The sequence below is a fragment of the Micromys minutus genome (assembly GCF_963924665.1).
Source record: "Micromys minutus genome assembly, chromosome: 1".
Classification (NCBI taxonomy): Eukaryota; Metazoa; Chordata; class Mammalia; order Rodentia; family Muridae; genus Micromys; species Micromys minutus.
The window spans coordinates 210,348,456-210,373,463 of NC_137969.1; the positions used below are offsets into that span (position 1 = coordinate 210,348,456).

Below are 25,008 nucleotides of genomic sequence, written 5' to 3' on the forward strand. Positions count from 1 at the left end.
AAGTATTATTATTTTGACAAAGCTAGCCACCCTGATTAGTTCAACTCTTTACCTAATTATAGAATGAAGAACACAAAATAAGTCAAGACAATCCATGACATTTTTATTGAGCCTTTTAGTTTATGAGGTAAAAGGAAAAGTAGCAGCTCTCTTGGATACTTTACATAGCTGTAGGAAAATATCTGAGACTTAAAGGGAGTTACAGGGGATTACATTTCTCAAAAGTGGAGATCAAGTAAACAAGCTTTAACTCTTTAAATTTTCCAGTCAACTCTTCCCTTACAATAAGTTTTTTATATTTGCTGATGTCCGATCCCAGTGGTTTCAGTCAATATCTACTAATTCCACTTCAAAAGTGAGCTTGGTGTTTGGCGGAATTCTGTGGGAAATGGTCAAGGAAAATTTGAAAAGTGCCTCTCCCCCAACCACTAAACCAAAACATAATATTAAGAGTTGAGAAATCAGATTATATGTAAGGTGGAGACAGAATTAAAAGTTTTAGGGAAAGCCAGAAATTATACCAGTAAACTAAGAGGACAGTATTAAGTATTTGATTCAGGCTAGCTTGAGTTTCTTAATAATATACTTGATCAATACCTCACTAATGCTACCAAATTAGTCACTATCTTATATGAAAGTTGCACTGTATTCAAAACGTGTGTTGGTAGAACATGTCATCTACTCTGAATTAAAAGACAAGTTTAGGTGTGCTTTAAATCTCAGAAGGCAGAAGCAGACATCTCTGAATCTTAGAACCTGGTTTGCACAAAGATACCATCTTTAAACCTTTCTTCATGCACTCTTATGATTTCACATGAGGTGATTTTAACATTTTGAAGACTACAGAGAGGATGGATACCCAACCTCAAACTCCTTATCTACAAATTATACTATCAAAACTAATTTGGCCAACAAGAATGTTATCTTGCTAAAAAACTACCTTCCTACAAAATTATTAGATCAATTTAGTCTAAATGGTCTAAAATCATTGCCTTTCTGCTTTTTGTAAATTTTGACAAACTGCGGCCTATCATAGAAATGCTGTAATCATTAATAAATGCTTACTAACATTATTTGTCATGTTTGCTTCATTTTACCCTGTTCTATTCCTCACTTAGCTAAGTGAAACTAACACAAAGAGGAAGGAAAAATAGAGCAGGACAAACTCTGACTACTTGCATTGATATACCAGCCAGTCAACGGGGCGCAGGGTATGATCCATATCAGGAAGACTATCTGCAAAGAGTCTTGATTTGGTGGATTGTCTCTCCATGCAGTCTTACAAAGAAATTATTCTGTCCGTGAGCTCAGACATACCCACAACATGCCAGTGGAGGTCCAAGAACCACTTGTGGGCATAAGAATCATGAATCCAAGAATTTCGGTTAAAAGACTTGGTGCCAAACTTGGTGAGGATGGTGTGTGCTATAAAGGAAAAAGGATACTTTGCATCCGGCTGTCCTTTCTTTCCATAGGCCCATTCTGGTTCAATTTCCAGTCGCGCCTTCTCTCCTTTACTCATTGTCAAGAGCGCTTCATCCCACTAAAAGCAAAATAGTTATGGCAATTTTTAAAAGAAATTGATCATAGAACAATAAATGCATGACTATTTTTAAATTCTATTGGGGCTGGAGATGCCTCAGAAGTTAAGGGAACTTGGAGAAAAGGACTTTTCAGTTCCCAGAACCGACATCTGACAGCTCTTCCTGAAGAACCCCCTTTTAGGGATATTTATACATATAGCATAAACAACCTTCATGGATATTCATACACATAGTATTAAACAAAACAAAATATTTGTACATTTGCTTTGAGACAGATCCTGGTCTATCCATGTAGCCCTGGTTTGGATGGACTCCCTGAAGACTCCACTCAGTTAGACATTTAGCCCTGTACGTGTCAATCAAGCTACACCTTCAACTAAAACATTTGACTTCGTGTTTTGTTGGCATTGTTTTGAGGTCTACATAGGAGTTTTAGACATACAGAAGCAGTATATCATTTTTAGAGCTACATTAAATGATAAACAATTTGGTTATAATCATTTGAATTTCTGAGGAACTACAATTTGAACAATGGGAAGTCTCTTCCATGAAAATTTGAGGAAATTTTCATCCCAATTTCTAATTTCTTCAGTATACTGTAATAGTTAATCCTACTAAGTCTAACAACCTTAAGATTTACTTTATTTCCCATATGCTTGGGCGAACAAATACATGCTATTTTTAGAAGGAAGATGTTTTTATTATATGTGATCCAAAAAAAGCTATGTGATGTTTTCTAGAAAGCCTAAATGTGAAGGGCTGCTTTCTGACAAAGTATCTTACTAAGAAAAATAGTAAAAACTTATACATAGGTACAAGTGTATGAGACCCAATTATATTAAAATGTACTTAGCTTATACCTCTGGGGCTTGTAAATATTTTTTCAGAAAGGGTCCTGTGTAGCCCTGGTTGTGCCAGACAGAACTTATCTAGGAGGGGCTGACTTAAGAGATCTACCTACATCTACCTATAGAGTGCTAGGTATAAGCCAGCATGTCAGGCCCAGCATTCTTATAGATGAGGAAAGTGACACATGGAAAACTTGTACCAGATCAGCCAGAAAGGATACTATGCGGTTTGTCTGAGTTCAAAGACTACTTTTGTTCTATCATCTTGGGCTTTAAAAAACATTTCTGTATGTTGAGTGAATGAGAATGCTCCCTTTAGGGTCATTTCGGTACATAGTCCCCAGCTGATGACTAAAGTATGACTAGGATCATAATGGTTAAGAGCTGAGTTGACTGTTCTTCCAGAGGACCCTGGTTCAGTTCCAGGTACCCACATGGCAGCTCACAACTGTATTCCAGTTCCAGGGCATTCAACACCCTCACATAGACATACATATGCAGGAAAAATACCAATGTACATAAAAATGAACATTTTTTTAAAAAAAGTGTGACCCTGTTTGGAGGTGTGTTGCTGTAAGTGGGCTTTGACGTTTTAAAAGCCCATCCCAGCCCCAGTTTCCTCTTGATCAGGATGTAAAAGTCTCAGCTACTATTTCAGGACCCTGTCTATGCTTCTGGCTATGAGGCTAATGAACTAAGAAGCCTCTCAAACTTGGTCGTGGTGTTTCTTAATAGCTACAGAATATCTAAGACACATTTAGAATCTAACCTAGGTAGGACCTTTCATATGATAAACAAGTGTTCCATCATAAAGCTGCTCCCATTCCCCACAACCCAAACTTTTTAGAGCCTTATACCACAAATAGCATGTGTTTAGAATACCTATATACTGATTTGCATCTTTACTTACTCCTCTGATAACTTTGCCTACTCCAACCTTAAAACTTAAAGGCTTGGCATTTTTCTTCTTCTTTGAACCTGTAAAACAGATTTTCCTTTTAATCACATACTTTTGTTTTATTTACCTTCTAAACTGTAATATTTGGCACTTAAGAACTACGCCATCAAGTTGCAAATGTAATCTTAAAATGTTTGAAGTCTGTTTTGTGCCATGCATACATACATGCATGCATACATACATACACACATATATATATATGTGTCTCACTACCACCTATAGGTGCATGTAATCTCAAGGTGAACCCAGGAAAGCAGAGGATCAGGACCACAAAATAACATGCTCTATTGCCTTCCATCACTATCTGGCCTAGAACTTCTGACTCTCAACTTGCAGTGAATTTCTGCCTTTTGTTTCTAGAGTTCTGGGATTTACCCAGATCATTTTTATATTACAATGATGAAACATTTTGAAATACTGTCAGCTTTGGAAGTCGTTTTTCTCCTTACTAACTTGACACTGAGGCTTGGTGTCCAATGTCACTGTGTTGAGAATTTGGGGGAACCTTTAAGAGGTGATTATGTGCATAATATTAATGCTTTTTTTTCATAAGAACAATTTCCTCACTCCTGTGGGGCTCAAAGTTAAATGAAGAGTGGATGATTAGCAAAGCAGGCAGAGAGCACTGAAACCCCTCAATCTTGGCCACGCACTTACCCAGGAGTGGAGAGGATACCATTTGCACTCTATTCTTGGGGTGCTACAACTGACAGCCAAATCAAATCTTTAACAATTTCAAGAGATCCAAAACAGACAAAGCTTTCAAGTTCCTCATCCTTTGCTCGACAGATAATTAAGATTAGCCAACCAGCAACCCGTGAATGGTAGAATACAGCCAAGAAAGTGTTGGTACAAATGACATCAGAGAAAAAGCAAAGAAACAATGTCATCTGTCTACTGCACAAACGTTAATACTTACTTGTTTGAATATTTGTATCAAAAACGGTTCCATCTGGGAGTGTTCCTGTATACCAACAGTGAACAACATCTCCCTTTTTTGGAAAGTTGGTTTTATCTCCCTTTTTTAGAACAGATTTTGTATATTTTGGTGGACCCTAAAAATAAATGCATATAGTTATTATGTTCTCTTAAAAAGATGACAGAAATATTACCAAAGTCAGATCAGAGTGATAAACTACCTGTAGACAACATCTATAAGAAAATTTAAACCCAACAATGAGAATACTATTCAAGTACAAGGCCATAATCAAATGTCATATAACTTATAGCATCTTCGGAAACTAAAATTCCGACTGTGTTCATCATTCCATACCATAAATGCTCAGAAAACTACTACTAAATTCCTAAGGTATTATGATACCCCCCGACACACACAAATTTGAGTTGTACTGGCACCAATAATTAATTGTATTACTATATTTTTTTTTCCATCGTAGCTAATGAATAATTATGCTGCCTCCATCCACAATCTGAATATGATTCCTAAAAAATCTTAGATGGATCCAGAAACAGTGGCATACACCTTTAATCCTAGCACTCAAAGAGGCAGGCAGCAGATCTGTGAACTCAAGTCCAGCCTAATACACATATCCAGTTCCAGGCCAGTCAGTTACAAAATGAGATATACAAAAGAAATACATTCTGTGAGCAACTTGAATATTCATGAGAGCAATAAACTATTCTGATTTTTAAAATACTATCTTGTAATTTTGGACAAGAATTGACCAACTTCACATGAATTTAGAACGCTTTTTGCTCATTTCTTCACTATTTTTCCTCTGCTGTTATAAAGTACAAGCACAGAAATAATAGAGGAGTACAGGATCAGTAATGGAGAGATCTAGAAAGTAGAGAATGTCTTTTTGACTTTGTTACCAACTTAAAAAATAAGAGCCTGCTTTTACTTTCTTTTCTCTCTCTTTTTTTTCTTTTTTTGAGTCTTATTTCTATAGGAGAAATAAAAGAATTGAGTAAGTATTCATAGAGCTTCTAAGTATCAAAGCTACAGATCTTAAAAATTACCCTTTAAGAGTCTTTGAATTACTTCTGGCTCTTAAGAAAAATCTTTCTGTATAAATTTTGGGGGGCCAAGGTATGACTACATAGGCCTTTGCTGCCTTGGTACTCACTATGTAGACGAGGCTGGCCCAAAGTCACAGAGCTCTACCTTCCATTGCCACCTTAGTGTTAGGATTAGAAATATGTACTAGCACCCTTTTTCTTAACTATTCAGCAATATATTATCTAGTCTTATAAGTTCATCCAAATTGCTTTATGTCTACATAGCTACAGGCATTTATGCTTTCTGATCAATAGGAAAAAATTATGAAATTAACTGGCTTTCACCCTAATTTACACTCTGAAAACATAACCAGATGCTTTAAAAGTTGATACTGACTGCTTGCAATGAATAAGCTTACAGCTGAACTGAACAATTCTTGTACTGACTGAAACACAAAAAAATCAAGAGTTTAAAGCCAACCTATACTACAAAGTAAAACCACATCTCACCAATAAACTCCCAAAGGATTTTATCTGATTCTTCAAATTTATACAACAATGTAAAACTTGGGCTGGGAAAAATTAGACATGAACTCCTATCTTGAAACCAGGCATGGACCGTTTCCCTAGCTAGGCACATTATGTTCATTAGAAAGGGTAAAAATAACTTAAAGGACATTTCTTTAATTCAGTCTGACTTGGCTACAGAATCAGGTTCTTAAAATAGTTCAGAAAGCTTGGCAGCCAGAAATGACTAGTTCTTTATTTTATTTCTATACTAAGAATAGGGAGTCACTATAGTCCAAATCACAGCTTAGTTCTAAAAACGTGGCTGCATTCAACCTTGCCTTAGTTTATTTAGAGATTTAAAACAAATGTTAGGTGGGCTTGGGATGGAGGTAGGGTTATCAGGCTTTAAATGCCTGCTAGTCATGTGATGAAGGCCAGCCTGTACAACTTAGTAAAGCCCTTCTCAAAACTGAAACAAGTACTTCCGATTGAGTTCAGTGGCACAATACCTGACTAGGTTCAATCTTTAATACTACATAAGAAAGGAAAAAAAAAGAGGAGGAAGGTAAAATATATACAAACCTCATCAAGAGTCTCTTCAGACTTGGATTCTTTGGATTTATCGTCATTAAGCTTCACATTTTTCACCTGTTCAGACACTTTACTTATAGTTTCAGTACCCTTGAAACGCTGTAAAAAAAATTCTAAGATGAGTGCTGACAAGCTAACAACTCAGAAGAATATCTACAGTTCCCTTTCAGGAAATGAGCATCTGCACAATGAAGACACATTATTAGTGAGTGGAACAAAAGTCAACTATCCAAGGGAATCACCTAAAAACAAAGATATTGCTGATTTAAATACAAAGTCCATAAATCATGACCCTTAAAACACTTCATGATATAAATTCTAAACAAGCTTCATGACCTTCAGACAAGCAACTCAGACTAAAGATGTGTAAGTTCATAGAAGTCCTTCATATAGAAGGACTTCTATAAAAATTCTTTCTTGAAGATGATGATCACTATATAGTAAACATTAAAACTGTTTTAAAGCCTGTTTTTCTTAAAGGCTTATCTAAGCCAGTAAATTCTTTAACATGTTATAGGAGTGTAGAAAATATCAACTGATTTAATGGATTTGTGACTTAAGAATTTGTTGTCTCAATTTATACCACTAGGAAATTAAAAAAAAAAAAAAAAAAAAAAAAGAAAGAAAGAAATCTGGTTCCTTTAAAAATATCCTGAACACCAAACCATGTTTTAAATTAGCCTTGCTTCAGAAAGCCCAATTATGATCACAGCTAAGAAAAAAATACAGATTTTCCACCAACTTATTCTTCAAAAAGAAAACTGTACTTAAAGTTTATGTGTAGAAAAAACACCTCTAAATGAAATTCTCTTAATAAGATATTATTACTTACCTTACTTTCAAAAAGATGGTTATAGGCAGTAACCAAATGGTCCTTATTAGCAGTCTTAGCTACGTTTTTTATGTTTCCCAGTAACTTATGCTCTGCAAGAAACTACAAAGGAAAAAGCTGATTAGTTCACTCATTTTCCATCAAGTAAAAAGATCTAAAATTACAAATGGAGTCTGGAGCTGAGGCTATATGTAACTCAGTAGGTAAAGTGCTTGACTGTCACACACAAATCACTGGGCTCTGTTCTACACACCACATAACCTGCATTTGCACCCCTAAAATCCCAGCACTGAGAGGCACCAAGGCCATGGCCAAGTATATAGTGAATTTATGACCAGGAAGGGATACATGAGACCCTGACTCAAGAAAAGAAAGAAAATGGAGCCTGTCATGACTATAATATGAGGCAGGAGGATCCCTTGAGCTCATAAATTCAAGATCAGTCTAGTCAGACAGTAAGACCCTGTCTCAAAACCAAGAAACTTAGAAACAATCTTTGTGTGCTAGCTGTTATTTTTAATAGTAATAATGAAATAAAACAATGTATTTTTAATCTCATTCTTAAAAAGCAGATTTTAAAATATCAGGTATTAAAGAGCTAAAACTATATAGTATATATGGGAGACAGTTTCATTGTAACCTTGCTCTCATTACAGAACACACAGAAAAGATTATCTAGACATTAATCTTACTAGAAGCAGTTGCTCATGATAGAATGCTTTTTGCCATGCTTTGGAAGCCTCACGCCATGTCGGGAATGGCTACCAAGACCTATTTACAACCCACTATCTGGACTAAAATCTTAGCTTAGTCTGATGAACTGAGTTTAATCCATGTGTCCTGAATTGGAGAACAGGCTTCTGAGCCCTCCCCCATATACACACAAAGTAAAGTTTAAGAGACCCAGGTTCTCTGTAGATTAATAGAAGCACATGTATAAAGAGTGATGGCAGAAAGTTGAAGTGGGATAGTCTGTCACATTGTAAGAGACTAGCAAACCTGGGTTTTATCCCCAGAGCCTATATCCTGAGAACTGATTCTTACAAGTTGTTCTCTGAAGGTCACAAGTGTCATGGAACTCATGCCCAAACACATTAAGACAATATACAAACAAATGTAAAATAACAAAGCATCTTCAAGACTGAGCCAGGATGAAGAGCTCTGGGCCATCTTTATGCTCACAGCAAGACTATCTCGAGGAGCAAAAATTAAGCAACAAGAAAATAAAAAAAAAAAAAAATCAATAATCAATTCATAGTATGTTCACCTTAAAATCTGGCGAGGGTTAAAATCTTACATGTTAAAAAAATTAAAAATCCTTGTGCATTTGCAAGTGCCTATGGACACAGAAAAAGCATGCATGCTATGTTCAAGTAAGAATTCCATATGCAGAGATCCTTTCTTTTTACCTTAAGACAGGTTCTCTTACAGGCTAGCTGGCCTAAGAGCTTCCAAGGATTTTCTAGTCTCTATTTCCCATGAAACATTGTGATTATAGGCACATACATACACCCTCCTACAGCTTCAGAGTGGTTCTGGGCATCGTAATTCATAACGTAATACTTGTGAGCCATTTTTTCAGCCCTTTTATTCTAGCCTCCTTCCTTTACTGTATTTGTTAGTTCTAGACCTCCAAATTTTCTTATTTTCTCAAGCTGTCTCCTCCCACACCTCAGAGTTCTGTAAACTACTTTTTGTTTTTGTCCCCAGTGCATTTTTTTGTCTTTGTCAGTTTGTAACCCTGGCCAGCCTAGAATTTGCTGTGTTGTCTAGGCTGACCTGGAACTCAGATCTACCTGGAATTAAAGGCATACACTACCATGATCACTACTATAAAATATATATATTTCTAGCTGATTTCTGACTGGTGAAAGGAGATAAAAGTTGGTTTACAGAAGTCATCAGTTGCTTCAGCACCCGTCATTTCTTTGAGTCCAGAAAAATATCTAAAATACCACTATTACTTTACAATTACAAAAATAATAACTATCAACTAATTTAGATAAGAGAATGATCACTGGGGACAGAAATTATTACAAAAAATATGTTCCAAGTCTCTTGAAATTGTCCAAGTCAGGTCTGTGTAACCTTAGAATCTAGAAGAAAAAAATTATAATCTTTACAGTTTACAATGGGATAAATAAGCTGTTTAAATACAGGTTAAAGAAGTACAGCACTGAGGTATTAAATGCCTAAATCTGCTGAAAATCACAATGGCGTAGACTATCCATTGAAATGGTATACAGGTCTATATGTAAAGGTCTTTCCCTTTTACCCTTGTGTATTCACTCAAACAGTTCTCTAGCTTACTGCACATGCTCCATAAATATGGGCTGAACCATATCCTGATGCCAGGATAACTGCGAGAGTTCTTGAATTTCCCAATAAGATCTTAAGTGGACATACAATCTTCAAAAGAACCCAGAAACTTTGTAAACTGAAATAGTAGGGCTCTAAAAACACTGATATGGGATGTGAATGATCACTGGAATATACATTTAAGTGTCTGTCACTAAAGGCATTTTCATACTTTGGAATCACTCAACACTCTTCCATTTTAGAATCTGAAAAACTGTAGGAAAACCTAATTTAGGCCACACTTTCTATTTCTAAATAGTAGATAGATGCACAATATGTTCTACCATTCAACAATTTAACGGAGGTACAGAACATGACGTGATGGCGAAGGGCTTAACCCCAGTACTTTCGCGGTGAAGGTAAGAACATCGGAGGCCAGTCTTGAGCCACTATGTGAGATGTTGCCTCCAAAAAGCATGTCGGGGCGGGGCTGGGGGTCGGAATGAATGACCCTTTCTGAAGGACAAAAAGTCAAGTCTCACAAAATAACCCGAGACTACAAAATGGGTGGCTAGGATGCAGACAAGGCTGCAAACTGCAATTACACAACTAGAATTTCTCAAATCTGCGTGCTTATAATCATAAGACCACAGTACTAAAAATTTACATTTAATTCCTCTAAGGTATTTTGTAAAAGATTTTATAACAAAAATGTTAAGCAGTAATATATGGGTTTTTGAAAATCATAGATTATGGTTCGGTATGTAGTACATTGGTAAGACAAACAAGATGCACGCGAGGCTCCCTCACATCTTTACACCCCTCCCATTTTCCAGTGGCCAGCACTGAGCCCGGGAAGCATGCACTCCCGATTCCTCGCCCCCGCCTGAGATGCCAACATTTCAGGTTCCCTTTTCTCAGATCCTCGGCCCTCACAGATCCCAACTGAGGTTTAAATCTACGAACGCAGCTCCTTGCCCTGCCCTAGGAAACAAGGGCCGATGCCCGCGGAATCTGGGGCGGCCTAAGGGGCGGGAGGGTGGGAGATCACGCGGGCCGCTCGGGCCTGGTCAGCACCCGCTACAGAAGGCGAGGGCGGGGGCACCGAGGAATCCGGTATGTAAGGCATCTCCGGGGGGGTGAAGCCGCCCCCGGCCGCCCCGGCCCGGCCGCCCAGATGCCTTTGGTACCGAATCTGAACCGTGATCCTGTAGAAACTTGATAATGTCCTTCTTGGGCAGCTGCTCGCTGCGTAGCTGCTCCACGGTCCATGCACGCTGCGGAACAGCCGCCGCCATCTTCCCCCGCTGCTGCCGCTGCACTGAGCCAGCCCGCCTCAGACCGGCGCTGCCACGCCCTCAGGGCGTGGCCCTGGTTTACGCCACGCTCTAGGGGTGGGACCCACGCCTTTCTGAGTCAGCCCACACTTTCTACGTAGCCCCGCCCCTGAAGTGTGGCCTGGGCATGCGCCGCGCTCGAGGGGGCGGGGCTTCTGCTTTACACAGTCTGGGAGCTTCTGTCCACTCCTAAGTCTTCATGGGGCCTGCGGGGAAATTCAGGAGCGGGGCAGCTGTACTAAACCGGATTGGGGCGTGGGCTAGGGTGATGTCAAGGCTGGGCTGTGAGGGCCTTGTTGAGTAGAATGAAAATCTGTGAAGATCGCTTCACCAGCTGAACGCAGTTATATCAAACCTTATTTTAACTCTTTCTGAGGAGTTTTTTTAGCCAGTCATCACCCCGCTCGTTTATTATTTACGGCCTACTGTGTCTTTTAAAGTACAGATTATGAACCGTTTAAAGAAATAAAAAGCATTAGGGTTTTCTGTCTTGTTTTATCTGGTCCTATCTAATCTTATCTAAATTGGCTTAGTCCCTGCCCATCAAAGAATTCTTTCAAAACTAAATGCAAACCTCTCCGGACCTAGCTTTGCTTACAAATTTAGTAATGAAGCTGCACTTAAAATACCTGTTTCTGATAGTGAGGGTGGTATACACCGGGAGCTTCGTGTGTTCACGTAATTGAGAGAATGTTGACTGAATTTGTACTGGTATCCAACTCTGAAAGCAGAAAGTTATGACAGGGCCAGAACACATTCACTTTCTTTAGACAGGCAAAATATCAGCATAAATGGAGAAAAATATTAATTATTTAACTTCCTTACTTTTGCTTTTACTCTCCAGGTTTAAATATTCAATCATTTTACGGTCACGAATGCTTGCCCTAGGATCACAAAGTTATGTATCTTAACATTGTATGTAGTATCACGTTAGCAGTGACACCTCATTTGAAGCAGGGCAAAAACTACATTCTATTTACTTATGTTACTCTAGTCCTTTAAACTCTGGTAGCCAAGGATGACCTTGACCTCCCGATTCTCCAGACTCCACCTCAGCCTAGAGCCAGGTTTGAGACTCTATTTAAACCCGCTCTGGGCAGGGAAGGGTGTGCAAAACAAAACTTGCAAAGACTAAATCCAGACACCGCCCAACTTCACGCAACACGCATGCGTTCAGCTGGCTTCCTGAATGGGAACCAATCGTCTTCGCGCTGCAAAGTCGGCGGCGGGCTCTTCAATAGGACGGACTGCAGCCAGTCCCGCCCCCGGGTTCCACTGTAGCACTGGCGGGAGACTGATGGGCGTCGGAGCCGCTGTGGTTGCGGTTGGGCTGCGGTCCGTGCGGGTTCCTCAGCGGAGCCCCGCTGTTGGTGGGCACCATGAGCGGACGGCAGAGAACGCTCTTCCAGACGTGGGGCCCGAGCCTGGTGCGAGGCGCTGGAGCCCCGGGCTGCAGCCAGCCGCGCTCGCCCGCGGTGGCGGAGGCGCTGCCGGAGGAGGAGGACGACGACGACGAGGTGCTGCTGGTGGCGGCGTACGAGGCTGAGCGGCAGCTGGATCCCGAGGATGGCGGCTTCTGCGCGGCTGCTGGCGCCCTGTGGATCTACCCCACCAATTGCCCCGTGCGCGACTACCAGCTGGACATCTCCCGGACCGCGCTGTTCTGCAATACCCTGGTGTGCCTGCCCACCGGGCTGGGGAAGACCTTTATTGCCGCCGTGGTCATGTATAATTTTTACCGCTGGTTCCCTTCTGGCAAGGTGGTTTTCATGGCACCCACGAAGCCCCTGGTGACACAGCAGATGGAAGCTTGTTTCCACGTGATGGGTATTCCACAATCTCACATGGCTGAAATGACAGGTATCTCAGAAAAACTAGGGTTCCGGGGAAAGGCCGGCTCTTGTGGAAATAACTATGCAGGCAAAATTTCCCAAAGCAAATGTGTTCATTTTGCATTCTTTCCCATAAAACATCGTCTGTCGGTAGCTAGCAAAGCCCAGTCTGATGCATAGACTAGTTACCTAGTTACCTTCAGAATTACCTTGTAAATTGCCAGTGTTTTGAAACGTGTGTAGGGGGGGGGGGCGGTATACTGAACATAGTTTTTGGCATCCTTCCCAAGGTTTTTCCCTGTGGAAGAATTTGTTTCTCCTCAGATCTTATACTCTTCTGTAGGAATTATCTAAAGACACTGAAGTTGCAGTCGTAGATAAGTCGGCTTTGACCTTTGGGTTGCATCAGAGCTCCAAGGTAAAACATGACGATTGTCCAAAAGTTCTCCCTACCAGAGCATGAATGTATTCAGAAAGTAGGCCAGACTATTTAGTCTATAGATGATGGTCTGAAGTTTCGGAGTATTCACTGTCCTGCTGTGTGTTTCTTCTGCTTTGTTTTAAGAAGGGATCTTGCTGTATGACTTGGCTGGCCTGGAACGCCAAGCTAGCCTTGAACTTACAGCTGTCTTACTTCAAGCTCCTGAGTCCTGGGCTTACAGGGGACTGCCATCACATCCTGCTCCACTGTCACTTTTATTCACAGGCTCTACTCAAGCTGTCAACAGGAAGGAGATATGGTCCAGCAGGAGGGTTCTTTTCCTTACACCTCAGGTCATGGTAAATGACCTTACTAGAGGGGCTGTTCCTGCTGCCCATGTAAAGTGTCTTGTGGTTGATGAAGCTCATAAGGCTCTTGGGAACTACGCTTACTGCCAGGTAATCATTTTGTCAGTTGCTATTTTGTAGGGGATTCATATATTGCTAAGGGGCATTTGGGGGAATAAGTCTCAGTGATGGGAAGTACTGCTAGTGTGATTATAAAAGCCTTGCACTCTCTGTCAGAACAGAGGGTGAGGAATCCACTCCTTTGTCCTTTCAGATCTGTTTGTTTGCTGCTTTCTTTCCTTCTTCCCACACCCTTTTTTCTTTTATGAGACAGCATCTCCCTACACTATGTAGACCTGGCTGGCCTTGAACTGCCAGAGCTCTGCAGGCCTCTGCTAGAACTAATACCGTGTAATATGTTTGGTCTTTAGTGGAGATCCAGCTTGAGTATCATTAAATCTAAATCCTTTGTTTATGGGATAGAGTGATTGGATGTAGTTCTATACAGCAGACTGTCGTCAGTGTATCAGTGGAGGGATAACTGTACTAGATCAGACAGAATGCCTTGTTTAATTGAACCACTATTATTTTCACATTGAGCAAATGAAATTAAAGTCTTTTTATTTCATTTTAAAGGTTGTAAGGGAACTGGTCAAATACACCAATCATTTTCGAATCTTGGCACTTAGTGCTACACCAGGTAGTGATATCAAGGTAAGTACCATGACTTTCTATTTATTATGTGAAAGAAAATACAATTTTTATATGGGGCCAGATCAGTTTTCCAATTTAGTGTCTACCTAGTGTGGCTTGAGGGCTGTGGCACTTGTACATGGCAGTTTCTTTAGAGTGGTAGCATCTGTCCCTTCCTCTTTTTCTCCCCTCTCCCTTCTTTTCTTTCCTGTTTGGAGGCTGCTTCTGGTCATGTTGCCAGTCAGTCCTTCAACTTCCTGCTCAAGGCATCATCGTACCTCAGCCTCCAAATTGGTTATGACTGCAGGCCTGAGCCCCAGTTACTGTGGCTGCTCTGGACCTTGAAGCCAGAGCTGTAAGCATGCTATGTCTGCTTTCCTGAGCTCTTAGTCTCTTTTTAGGACTTACTGAGCCACAGACTCCCTAGGTAGGCCTGATCCTTGCTTTACCCTCCTGAGCATCTCAGGTTGTAGGCATGTGCCACATTAAGGGCCTAGCAAACATTGTTTGGTTGTTCGCTTGTTTGTTTTGATTTTCCACATTTTTGCCATCAAGATAGTTTGTAGAAGATTCAAATGTTTATGTGACTTTCACCTTTTCCTTCAATATTAAAAGGACAAACTAATACTTCCTCTGTAGAGTTTATGGAATTTTTCTAGTGTGCCCCCCACATACATACCGCTCCCATGTTTTTTTGCATTGTGGTATAAAATCCTTCTTTGTGGTTAGATACAATGTTTCTTACTAAATAATTTATTTAGTAATTATCATTTATTATAATAATTATAAGAAAGCCAGCTTTCCTTATTATGTTAATTTTTCTTTTTGTTATTTATGTGTGTCCCTGTGTGTATAAGTGGTGTTCCTGCTTTTGTTCAAACACAGCCCACAGGAGAGTGGCAGGCATCTAGCTCTATATTCGGCCTTCTTTGATACAGGACTTGTCACTTAACCTAGAGGTGGGCTAGTAGCCATCCAGCCCCATGACGTCTCTGGCCTCCCTGTCTCTGCCCCACAGTACCGGGTTGTAATATACACATAGTCACACCCAGGTGTTTAGCTGGAGGTCTAAATGCTTTTATAGCAAGCAATCTTAACTACTGACTCATCTCTCCAGCCCTATTGATTCTTAATTTAACAGTCATTATTTTTAAATAATGCCTTTTTAAAAATTTATTTATTATGTTTCTGCCCTAACTAAACTATAAAATACATGAACACAGTAGTTAAACCCATTTTACCAATAGTCTATTACTAACCAAATGCCTGGTCTACCCAGATATTTTTTGAGGTGGTACAGTAGCTCACAATTGTGATCCCAGCACTTATAGGCCTACCTAGCACAGGAAGATTGTTTCTAGTTTGATGCCATCCTGGGTTATATAATAAGATCCAAGCTAACCTAGCTAAAATGACACTGTCTATAGATAGATAGATAGATAGATAGATAGATAGATAGATAGATATAATAAGATCTAAGCTAACCTAGCTAAAATGACACTGTCTATAGATAGATAGATAGATAGATTAGATAGATAGATAGATAGATAGATAGATAGATAGATAGATAGATAGGTAGGTAGGTAGATATCGGCCAACAACAAGAAAATTGTTGAGTGGACAAGATATAGGAAATATTTTTAAAAATATTTTTGTACATGCCTTTAGTTTCAGCACTGAGGAAGCAGAAGCAAGCAGGTCTCCGTGAGTCTGAGGTTGAACTGATCTGTGTAGTGAGTTTCAGGCTGGCCAGACCTTACACAATAAGACCCTGACTGCTAAATAGATAACAATACGTGAAAGCCTTAATGTTATTTACTTAGTTGGTTGGCTGGCTTCGGTTTTTTAAGACATGGATTCTCTGTGTAGTCCTGCCTGTCCTGAAACTCAGTCTGTAGACCAAGCTGGCCTTGAACTCAGAGATCCACCTGCCTCTGCCTCCCGAACCCAGCTGAAAGCCTTTATTTTATAAAATGGTGTAGATGTGGTACTTAGATCTATGGACCTCATACAGAAAGTATAGTGGGCACATTTGTCCTGTGCTAAGTTTGGGGTATACAAAGGTGATTAAAATGAGATTGGTTTTTGAAAAGTTATTTTATTATTTTTAGTTTATATGTATGAATGTTTTGTCTCTATGTGTACCATGTGCATATTTGGTGCCCAAGGAGACCAGAAGAAGGTATTGGGTCCTCTGGAACTAGGGGTTCAGACAGTTGTGAGTTGCCATGTGGGTGCTGGGAGCTGAACCTGGATTTTTTGGAAGGACAGACAATTCGTTTAACCACTGAGCCATCTCTCCAACCCCTAAGATGTGGATCTTGCCTCAGAGTATATTTTGAGTTAAACCGTGTCAGAATTCCTTCTGGTTTGTTTTATGTTTGTGAGATAGAGTCTCACTTCATAGCTCAAGTCTGGGTTAAGACTTAGTACAAAGCCGAGGCAGCCCTTAGCCTTGAGGACCTGCCAGGCATTCGGAGGCATCCCACAGGACAGCTTGTTTCTTTTAACTACTGACCATAGTGTCAGGGCTGAAGTCGGCTGACACAGCACATCTGTGTCCCACTAACTTACACCTCACTGGTTCTGCATAGGCTGTGCAACAGGTGATTACTAACCTACTAATTGGGAAGATAGAGCTTCGCTCAGAAGATTCTCCGGATATTTTGCCTTATTCTCATGAAAGAAGAGTTGAAAAGCTTGTTGTTCCTCTTGGGGAAGAACTAGGAGCCATTCAAAAGACGTATATCCAGGTAAGCTATAAACAAGCCAGTGATGGAATTATCTCAGAGTATGGTGAAGTTTATGCTGTACTTCATATAGCAAAGTATATATGCAGCATTTCACTTTGTTAGGATTATAAAGTTGGAAAACATTTCTGAAATTGAAACTTTCGGGGTCAGTTAACTCCATTTATATGCGCTAAGCCATCTTTTGTTTAAAAAATGTGCCTTAGGCTGACTGTGGTCGTGCTGGGATTGCCTCTGGTACCTATTGAGCATTCATCTAGATGACTGTGCTTTATTTTTTTCTTCCATGTAGCCTAGGCTGGACGTGAACTTGTCATTCCCCTTGCCCCATCCTCTTGAGGCCCATAATCTTACAGGGAAACATCCGGGTGAAGGAAGAATGAAACTCATTTCAGTCCGACTTCAGTAACTGGTGTTTGCCCAGTACTTCAAGGCTCTGACATCAGCTGGTTTATTTTGCCACATTTAAGTCCAGCACAACTGTGGAAACAAGTTTTTACATCACAATTCAGTGGGGCCCGTGACTACAACAGAGGTTCAGACATGTATACAAACTACATATGGCTTTATCCATATGGGTTCTGTTTGTCTTAGAAACAATGCAAAACAAGGGTCTAGGGAGAATGACTGAAATAAACATAACCTATAATGCCTGAAGGAGTCAGGATTTGGCCTGGCCCTAAGATGACATAGAAGTCACTTATGCTCTTGTAAAGCACAAGTGACATCTCTCACAAAGATGAGTTTAGTGACCTAGAAGTAATGCTCAAGGTTTTTGGGAGAGAGGCTTTGGGTAAAGAAAGCAGCAACTCGGGGGATACAAGTGAAAACCTCATCCGACAGCAAAGGGTCACCAGGTTGCATTGTTCCCCTGCATTCTGGGAGAACAGGCTAACATCTCTTAGAAGAACGGCTGTGCGTTTACCATTTCTGGCTCCTCCAGTGCGTAAGGACCCTTTTGCCCTCTACAAGGAATGTGCACAGTGCACTTTACAGCTGACCAGTTTGTATTACAGCCAGCTGGTGTGTGCTCCTCCCTGGGAAGGTTCTGCTCTCGGCATTCCTTACTGTCTGTAGGTCCATGTCTAGGGTTGAGGTATCCTGAGCTGATTGTCTATTAAGTGAACCTTTGAACCACAGTATGAAATGTACACCTGCATGGATGCATATAAACAACTTTACCAGAAACTGTCGCTCTGAATTTTCACAAAGTGAACATTTCCATAATTCAGCTAGAACTTTCTTTTCATTTTTGAAACATGGTCTCTCTGGCTATCCTAGAACTTGCTATGTAGACCAGGGTGACCTTGGACTTACTGAGATCTGCCTCTTCCTGACTCTTGGGTGCTGGCAGTAGTTTCCTTAGAATATTCTTATAATATGGTTGTTGAACAGAAGTGACTTTTCCCATCAGGTGATGTCAGTGTCCTGACATTTTGTTGTTTTAACTGGGAGCAGGGTACAGGTAAGAAAGGGGGCCTAGTGTGGAGTTACTACGACTCCTGTTGTGTAGAGGCCAGGACATGACTGACATCCTGCAGTGTACAGATAGGTATCCTATAACAAGGGATTCCCTGGCCCACTGAGAAACTGCTAGTGTTTTATCTTCAAGGCTGTTCTGTCTGTCCTTTATTCTTGGTCTCTTAGTAGAAGAACCATGTGTTTTAAAATCTTTATTGATTAAGAATGGTTTCTATCTCCCCTTCCCCAACCCCCTCCCCACACACACTTATCCCACTAAGAGAAGTAATAAAGTTTTCCTTTCCTCAAATTTGGGCTTGTCCTGATTTAGAAATAAGCTAGTAGGCCAGGCATGGACACGCAGATCTTTGTGTACAGCTGACAGGTAGGTGGAAGCTGGTCTACATAATGTTATTGTGGCAAGCCAGGGGTACATAGTGAGCATGGGTGTCTTAGGGTTTTACTGCTATGAACAGACACCATGACCAAGGCAACTCTTATAATGACAACATTTAATTGGGGCTGGCTTACACGTTCAGAGGTTCAGTCCATTATCCTCAAGGCAGGAGCATGTCAGCATCCAGGCAGGCATGGTGCAGGCAGAGCTGAGAGCTCTATGTCTTCTTGTGAAGGTGGCTAGTAGAAGACTCAGTTGCAGACAGCTAGGAGTAGGGTCTTAAAGCCCATGCCCACAGTGACACACCTACTCCAACAAGGCCATACCTCCCAAAAGTGCCACTCCCTGGGCCAAGCACATACAAACCATCACAGTGGGGAAGGAGGAAGGGAAGGAGGGACAGAACAAGGTAAAGAAAGAAAAAAAAGAAATAGGGTTGGGATGTTCTGTGATAGAGCACTTGCTTGCCCTTTCTTGTGCAAAGCTTTGGGTTCGACCCTAAGTGTTGAAAAAGAAATGAAAAGTAAATATGGTCTAGAAATAGTTTGAATTTATGTTTCTGCTCACTCTTAGGTGGATGATATCTGGATATAAATGACAGTGCTTTGGAATTTTAATGTCTTGTGTTTAAAAATTAATTTCATAGTGTATTTTATTAAATATAGACCTAATATAACACACACATAAATATATGATAAAGTCATTGTGTTTGAAAAAAACTTAAAAGTAAACTTGAACTAAATTTTTTTTTAATTTGCAGATTTTGGAAACATTTGCCAGTTCTTTGATTCAGAGAAATGTTCTGATGAAAAGAGACATTCCCAATCTAACAAAATACCAGATAATTCTGGCAAGAGATCAGTTTAGGAAAAACCCATCCCCAAATATTGTGGTATGTATTTTAAAATACATTTTGTTGTATTTAACTAAATTTTACTGAGTGCTTGGTAAAACTTAAATGATAATTTTTTAGGTATATATTAATTAGTTCAGCAAGAATTTACATACAATTTATTGATGGTGTGCTGGTTCACATTTGTTATTCTTGCACTGGGGAAGGTGAGGTAAGAAGATTGTTATCTGTTCACAAAACAGCTTGGGGTACAGTTCGAGATTGAATCTCAAAGAAAAGGAGACAAAAAGGGAGACGGAGCAGCTAAAAGCACTTGCCACCAAACCTCATGACCACCAAAACTCAGGTTTATTCAGGAAGGCTATGTGATGCAAGGAGAGTTGTCCTACACACACACACACACACACACTTGTGCAAGTACGCACACACACACAGAAGTTAATAAAATATTTGTCCTTCATGAAACCAAGTCTATCCAACTATTTTCCATTTCCATCATTACTCAGAGATTTACCTCAGTGTTTGACCTATGGTAGATAATTACTAATGGCTTTGAAAGGACACATGAACCAGCCTATATATTGTAAATAATTTGCCTATGAAGAAAAATAATAAATACTAGTTTTCCTGTTGATTCCTTTTTTAAAGGTAGGTGCTTTGTGTGGAAACTACAAGATACTTACATAGCCACACCCTGTCATGTGACACTCAGTAGAACCTTCAAGTTACAACCAGTGTAAATGGTTATTCAGGTCATCTGAGCCTTACTGTGTTACATAGTGACAGTGCCATGGAGTGGGTATTGCCATTTCTTCTCTGGTTAAATTTGATGTTTCTTCCAGGGAATTCAGCAAGGCATAATTGAAGGAGAGTTTGCCATCTGTATTAGTTTATATCATGGTTATGAGTTACTGCAGCAAATGGGAATACGGTCATTATATTTCTTTCTATCTGGAATCATGGATGGAACTAAAGGTAAGTCATATGAAATTATTGCAAAGAAACAATGATTTGTTCTTATGGTACAAGGCACTGAGCATGGGTTGAGTTCACTTTAACTTTTCTTAACTTTTTTGTTCAGTGAAAATAATTTTTTTTATGAAATTATATTCTGGTTACTGTTTCCTCTCCTTGGTCTTCTTCTAGATCCTCCCTACCTCCCAACCAATCCAACTCCCCTTCTTTCTTTCTCTTTAGAAAACAGATAGGCAACACAATAACAATGGACAAAACCAGAACAAGAGATTAAAACAAAACAAAACAAACATGTGCACAGGAAAGCAAAACCCAGAAAACAAAATCAGAAACCATAAAAGAGCAACAGAGACCAGTAAGGCAAAAAAATACCCAGACAAAGCAACATTACTCAAAAATCTCCCCAAATACCATTGAGTTCATTTTGTATGAATCATCTATTGGTGGGCATGGGGCCTTGTAAGCATGGTTTGTAAAGCCAGCAGTGACAGGCCCTGGCTGAGACAGCCAGGCTTCAGCCAAGTCTGCAGGAGGGGCCCAGAGGGATGCCAGGGGAAGTGCTTAGCTATGCTTTTCTCAGCCAAGAGAAGATCTGTGAAGATGTGAGACTCACAAGCTTTGCACAGCTAGCTCCATAAGCAAGCCTAACTCAGCCCCCACGTGTCCTCCTTGGGTCTTTGACTCAGCACATGCATCTAATCAGCCTGAGTCCACGGAAGCAGCAAGAAACTGCAGCACATCATCAGAAGTTTTTGGGTGCATTTCTCTCTATGGAGTCCCAACAAATGTAGCTAAGCTACTCACTGCAAGGCAGACCAGTACATGTGTGTCATTAGCAATGCTTTAGCAGAGCATCCTCTCTCCTGTGTCTGCTTCAGCGAAATGTTCTTTCATAAGTCTGTTTTAGTCTTTTACCTGTGCCTACTTCACAACAGCATCCAACACAATGGACTCTCCCAAGAACCTTTCAGTTTCCACGTCACTTCGTGAATGTGGAACTAGGACCAAGTGTTGACTTCCATGTTAAATTTGAGAGGTTTGCCTTCATAGCCAAAGACCTATTTCTTTTTTAATAAGGAGTAGTTAAATAAATGTTCTTATTTGTGAAATGTTTTCATATTTCCTAAAGGAATGACACGGGCAAAAAATGAGCTCAGCCGCAATGAGGAGTTCGTGAAACTCTACACTCACCTGCAGAGTGTGTTTGCTCACACTCGAGAACCTGCAGCAACCAGCGATGCTTCGGCTTTCCAGAAAGGTCTGTATTTCAGTCAAGGCTCTGTTGTTTTAGCTGAATACAGTGGCAGCTGCTTGGGACACTGAGGTAGGAGGAGCACTTCAGCCCAAGATTTTAGGCAGTCCCAGCAGCGTAGGAGGCCATCAGAAAAAGAACTACTACATATCGTTTTCCTTGGTTAAGATTAATGTTAATAATTTTCTCTGTATATATCTGTGTTTACATTCTCCTATTTGTGTAGCCACATTCCTGCTAAATGCATACATTTTGATCAGTGAGTTGGGATATTAAGATTGATGTATACATATATATATATGGCTAATAAACCTTAAATGGATATATCAGTAGTAGTTACTGGTAGTAAAAAGTCCCAGAACTACTCAATATTAAAATATAGTTTAACTAAGAATGTATTTTTTTATTCCCTTTTGTTTTGCTGAGTCATCTGAATTCTCTCTCAGAATGACATTTTCATAAAAATTAAAGGTTTTGTTTACACTTACATGTTATCTAGAGGGTACTTATATTTGGCAGGCAAAAAAAAAAAAAAAAAAAAAGAAAAAGAAAAATGCTTTTGTGCCTGGGGCTTTTTTTTTGAGACTGGATCTCATGTAGCTAAGGCTTAGCCTTGAACACTCTTAGTAACCAAGGCTGGCCCTGAAGTCTTAATTGTCCTTTTTAACCTCCCATTGCTGGAATTACAACTGTGTACCACCACACCCAAGAGAAAATTTTAAGTTCTAACATTTATCTTTTCTTTGATTTAGATTTATTTTTATTACAATTACGTGTGTGTGTGTGTCTGTGTATGTGTGTGTTAGGGATGCCTGTGGAAGTCAGAGGAACTGGAGTTACAGGTGAGTCTCTGATGTGAGTGCTGGGAACCAAACTCAGGTCTTTGGCAGGAGCAGTAAATGATCTGATCTGCTGAGCTACCTCTTCAGACCTAATGTGTACTTTCAAAAAGACGTGTTACTCCACAGTAAGAGAATGCTGCACATCTTTAATCTCAACAGGCCTGAGGCAGGGGCAGGCAGATCTCTATGAGTTCAAGGCTATATTTGATAAGAAATGTTTTTTTCTCTCTCTTCTTCAGGAAATAAAGAGAAAAAATTTGTCTATAGTCATCCAAAGTTAAAGAAACTGGAAGAAGTTATTCTTGAACACTTCAAGTCATGGAATGGTGGGTAATAACTAGTAGTTTTTAAGACAATGTAGTAACTGAGAAAAGTAAAATCCCTAGGGAGAGGTAGATTCTAATTACTATGGATAATGACATTTAGAACTTCTGGTAAGTTAGGATAGGTGGGAGTGAAAGAAATAATTCGAAAAATAAGGTTTTATGTGAGAAGTTTAGTTTGGGGCAATATCTGGAAAATAGAGAACCAACCGGCTCAAGTACGTTTAGTAATGCTGTGGTTCTAGATCACTGGCAGACACCCAGAGAGTGAGTGGCACAGTCTCAGCGTAGCTCTCAGCAGCTCCTTCCACCTTTTCCTGAAGACCTAGACACTGTCCAGTTCTGGGATATAGGCTGCAGTAGTCAGCCATTGTAGGTGAATTGGAAGGACTAGCAGGTTTGGAGTACACGGGGCCTGTAGTGAAGATGGAGCAGGTTGGTGCAGTCAGTTGTTGCTCTAAAGTGCTTCTGTCTGCAAAGGAAGTAACATGCATGTGGTTGAATTGATGGGTTAGTCAGGTACCGATCCAGGTATTGAGCTGATTGCTCGAGCCATTATTTTATGACAGCCAATGAGAAATCGGGAGTTAAAAATGTCTTAAATACTTTTGCAATAGGTAGTCATGAGTACGTATTTTCAGGCTTGTGCTTTCTAGCACAACAAAACAAGCAATGCTCTCTTGTTTTAGGTGCAGTCTTAGGCATTGAGCAGAAGGCTTTGTACAGGATAGGCCATCTACTGCTGAAGTATTTCCTTAGCCTTAAATGCTTCTTTAAAAACGTATTTCCCGCTCCACAGCTAAAAACACCACTGAGAAAGGATGCAGTGAGAGCAGAGTTATGATCTTCTCTTCATTTCGAGATAGTGTTGAGGAAATTGCAGAAATGCTTTTACAGCACCAGCCAGTCATTAGAGTGATGACGTTTGTTGGCCATGCTTCAGGGAAAAACACAAAAGGTTTTACCCAGAAGGAACAACTGCAGGTAACTGTTAACTCTTCGGGTAATGAAATGAAATAGAAGGGACTCAGGAGGCGTTTTCTGAGTTCAGGGTTAACCTGGTCTTCATAGTATATTCTAGGTCATTGAGAGCTACATAGCAAGACTTCTCAAACAAACATAAAAAAAGAACCCTGTAGTAACAACAGAAGGATAATTTTATAGTAAATATGCAAATAAAGATAGGCATGTTTTGAAAGATCGGATGTGTTTTATATAGGTTTTGAGACATTTATTCATTCAACTATTTATTTGGGGTGTGGTTGATATATTGGTTTATATAGTTGAGGCTGGCCTGGAACTGGTGCTGCTTCTGTCTCTATCTCCCAAGCACTAGGATTTCAGATATGGTCATTACACCTGTTAGTGTTGACCGACTCCTGTTCTCAATCTCTAGCATGCAGCTCACTTTTGCCCATGGGGTGCCAGAGTTCTAGGAGTAATGAAACATTATGTGTATGTGGGTATGTGCACATATGATTACAATAGAGATCAAAAGGGTGTCAGATATGCTAGACTTATAGGTGGTTATGAACTAGCTTGATGTGGGGTCTGGGAACCAAACCTGGGTCTTCTGCAAGAATAGCAAGTGCTTTTAATTGTTGATCCATTTCTACAGCCCTTATTTTAAACTTTTGTTACATTTAGTTATTTTGTGTCTGTGGTCACACACATGTCACAGCATGCATGTACAGATCAGAGGACAAGCTATGGAAGTCGGTTGTTCTCCCCTCCCACCATCCCAGGGATCACACTCAGGTTGTGTGACTTGCTGGCAAGTGGTCGTACGTGCTGAGCCATCTTTCAGATGTGAGCCATTTTTTTTTTTCTGATTTTCTTATCTAGAGACAGGGTCTCGATTTGTATCTCTAGCTGGTCTGCAACTCAGACCCATCTGCCTCCTGAATGGTAGGATTTAAAGTGAGCAAGACCATTCCAGGACTAAACATTCTTAGTTTAGAATCACATAACATACATTTAGT

General features: G+C 40.1%; 2 protein-coding genes across 2 annotated transcripts in view; one reads left to right on the forward strand and one right to left on the reverse strand.

The window, feature by feature from the left end:
• Window positions 1–82: 82 nt before the first annotated feature.
• FKBP3 (FKBP prolyl isomerase 3) lies at window positions 83–10,893 on the reverse strand. Its single transcript, XM_080936882.1, has 7 exons — window positions 10,734–10,893; window positions 7,246–7,347; window positions 6,405–6,512; window positions 4,270–4,405; window positions 3,303–3,370; window positions 1,446–1,543; window positions 83–379 (listed from the first exon to the last, which is right to left on the reverse strand). The coding sequence occupies exons 1-7, from the start codon at window positions 10,839–10,841 to the stop codon at window positions 325–327; spliced, it is 675 nt and encodes a 224-aa protein (XP_080793008.1). The 5' UTR covers window positions 10,842–10,893; the 3' UTR covers window positions 83–324.
• A 1,366-nt stretch (window positions 10,894–12,259) lies between these two features.
• FANCM (FA complementation group M) overlaps window positions 12,260–25,008 on the forward strand; it is a gene marked incomplete at its 5' end in the record, with an annotated part of 47,690 nt that continues 34,941 nt past the window's right edge. The window contains 9 exons of the mRNA XM_080938874.1: window positions 12,260–12,740; window positions 13,419–13,591; window positions 14,117–14,194; window positions 16,768–16,926; window positions 19,542–19,673; window positions 20,477–20,609; window positions 21,739–21,867; window positions 22,943–23,029; window positions 23,826–24,010. Coding sequence (XP_080795000.1) covers window positions 12,260–12,740; window positions 13,419–13,591; window positions 14,117–14,194; window positions 16,768–16,926; window positions 19,542–19,673; window positions 20,477–20,609; window positions 21,739–21,867; window positions 22,943–23,029; window positions 23,826–24,010 — 1,557 coding nt within the window. The remainder of the gene's footprint in view (window positions 12,741–13,418; window positions 13,592–14,116; window positions 14,195–16,767; window positions 16,927–19,541; window positions 19,674–20,476; window positions 20,610–21,738; window positions 21,868–22,942; window positions 23,030–23,825; window positions 24,011–25,008) is intronic.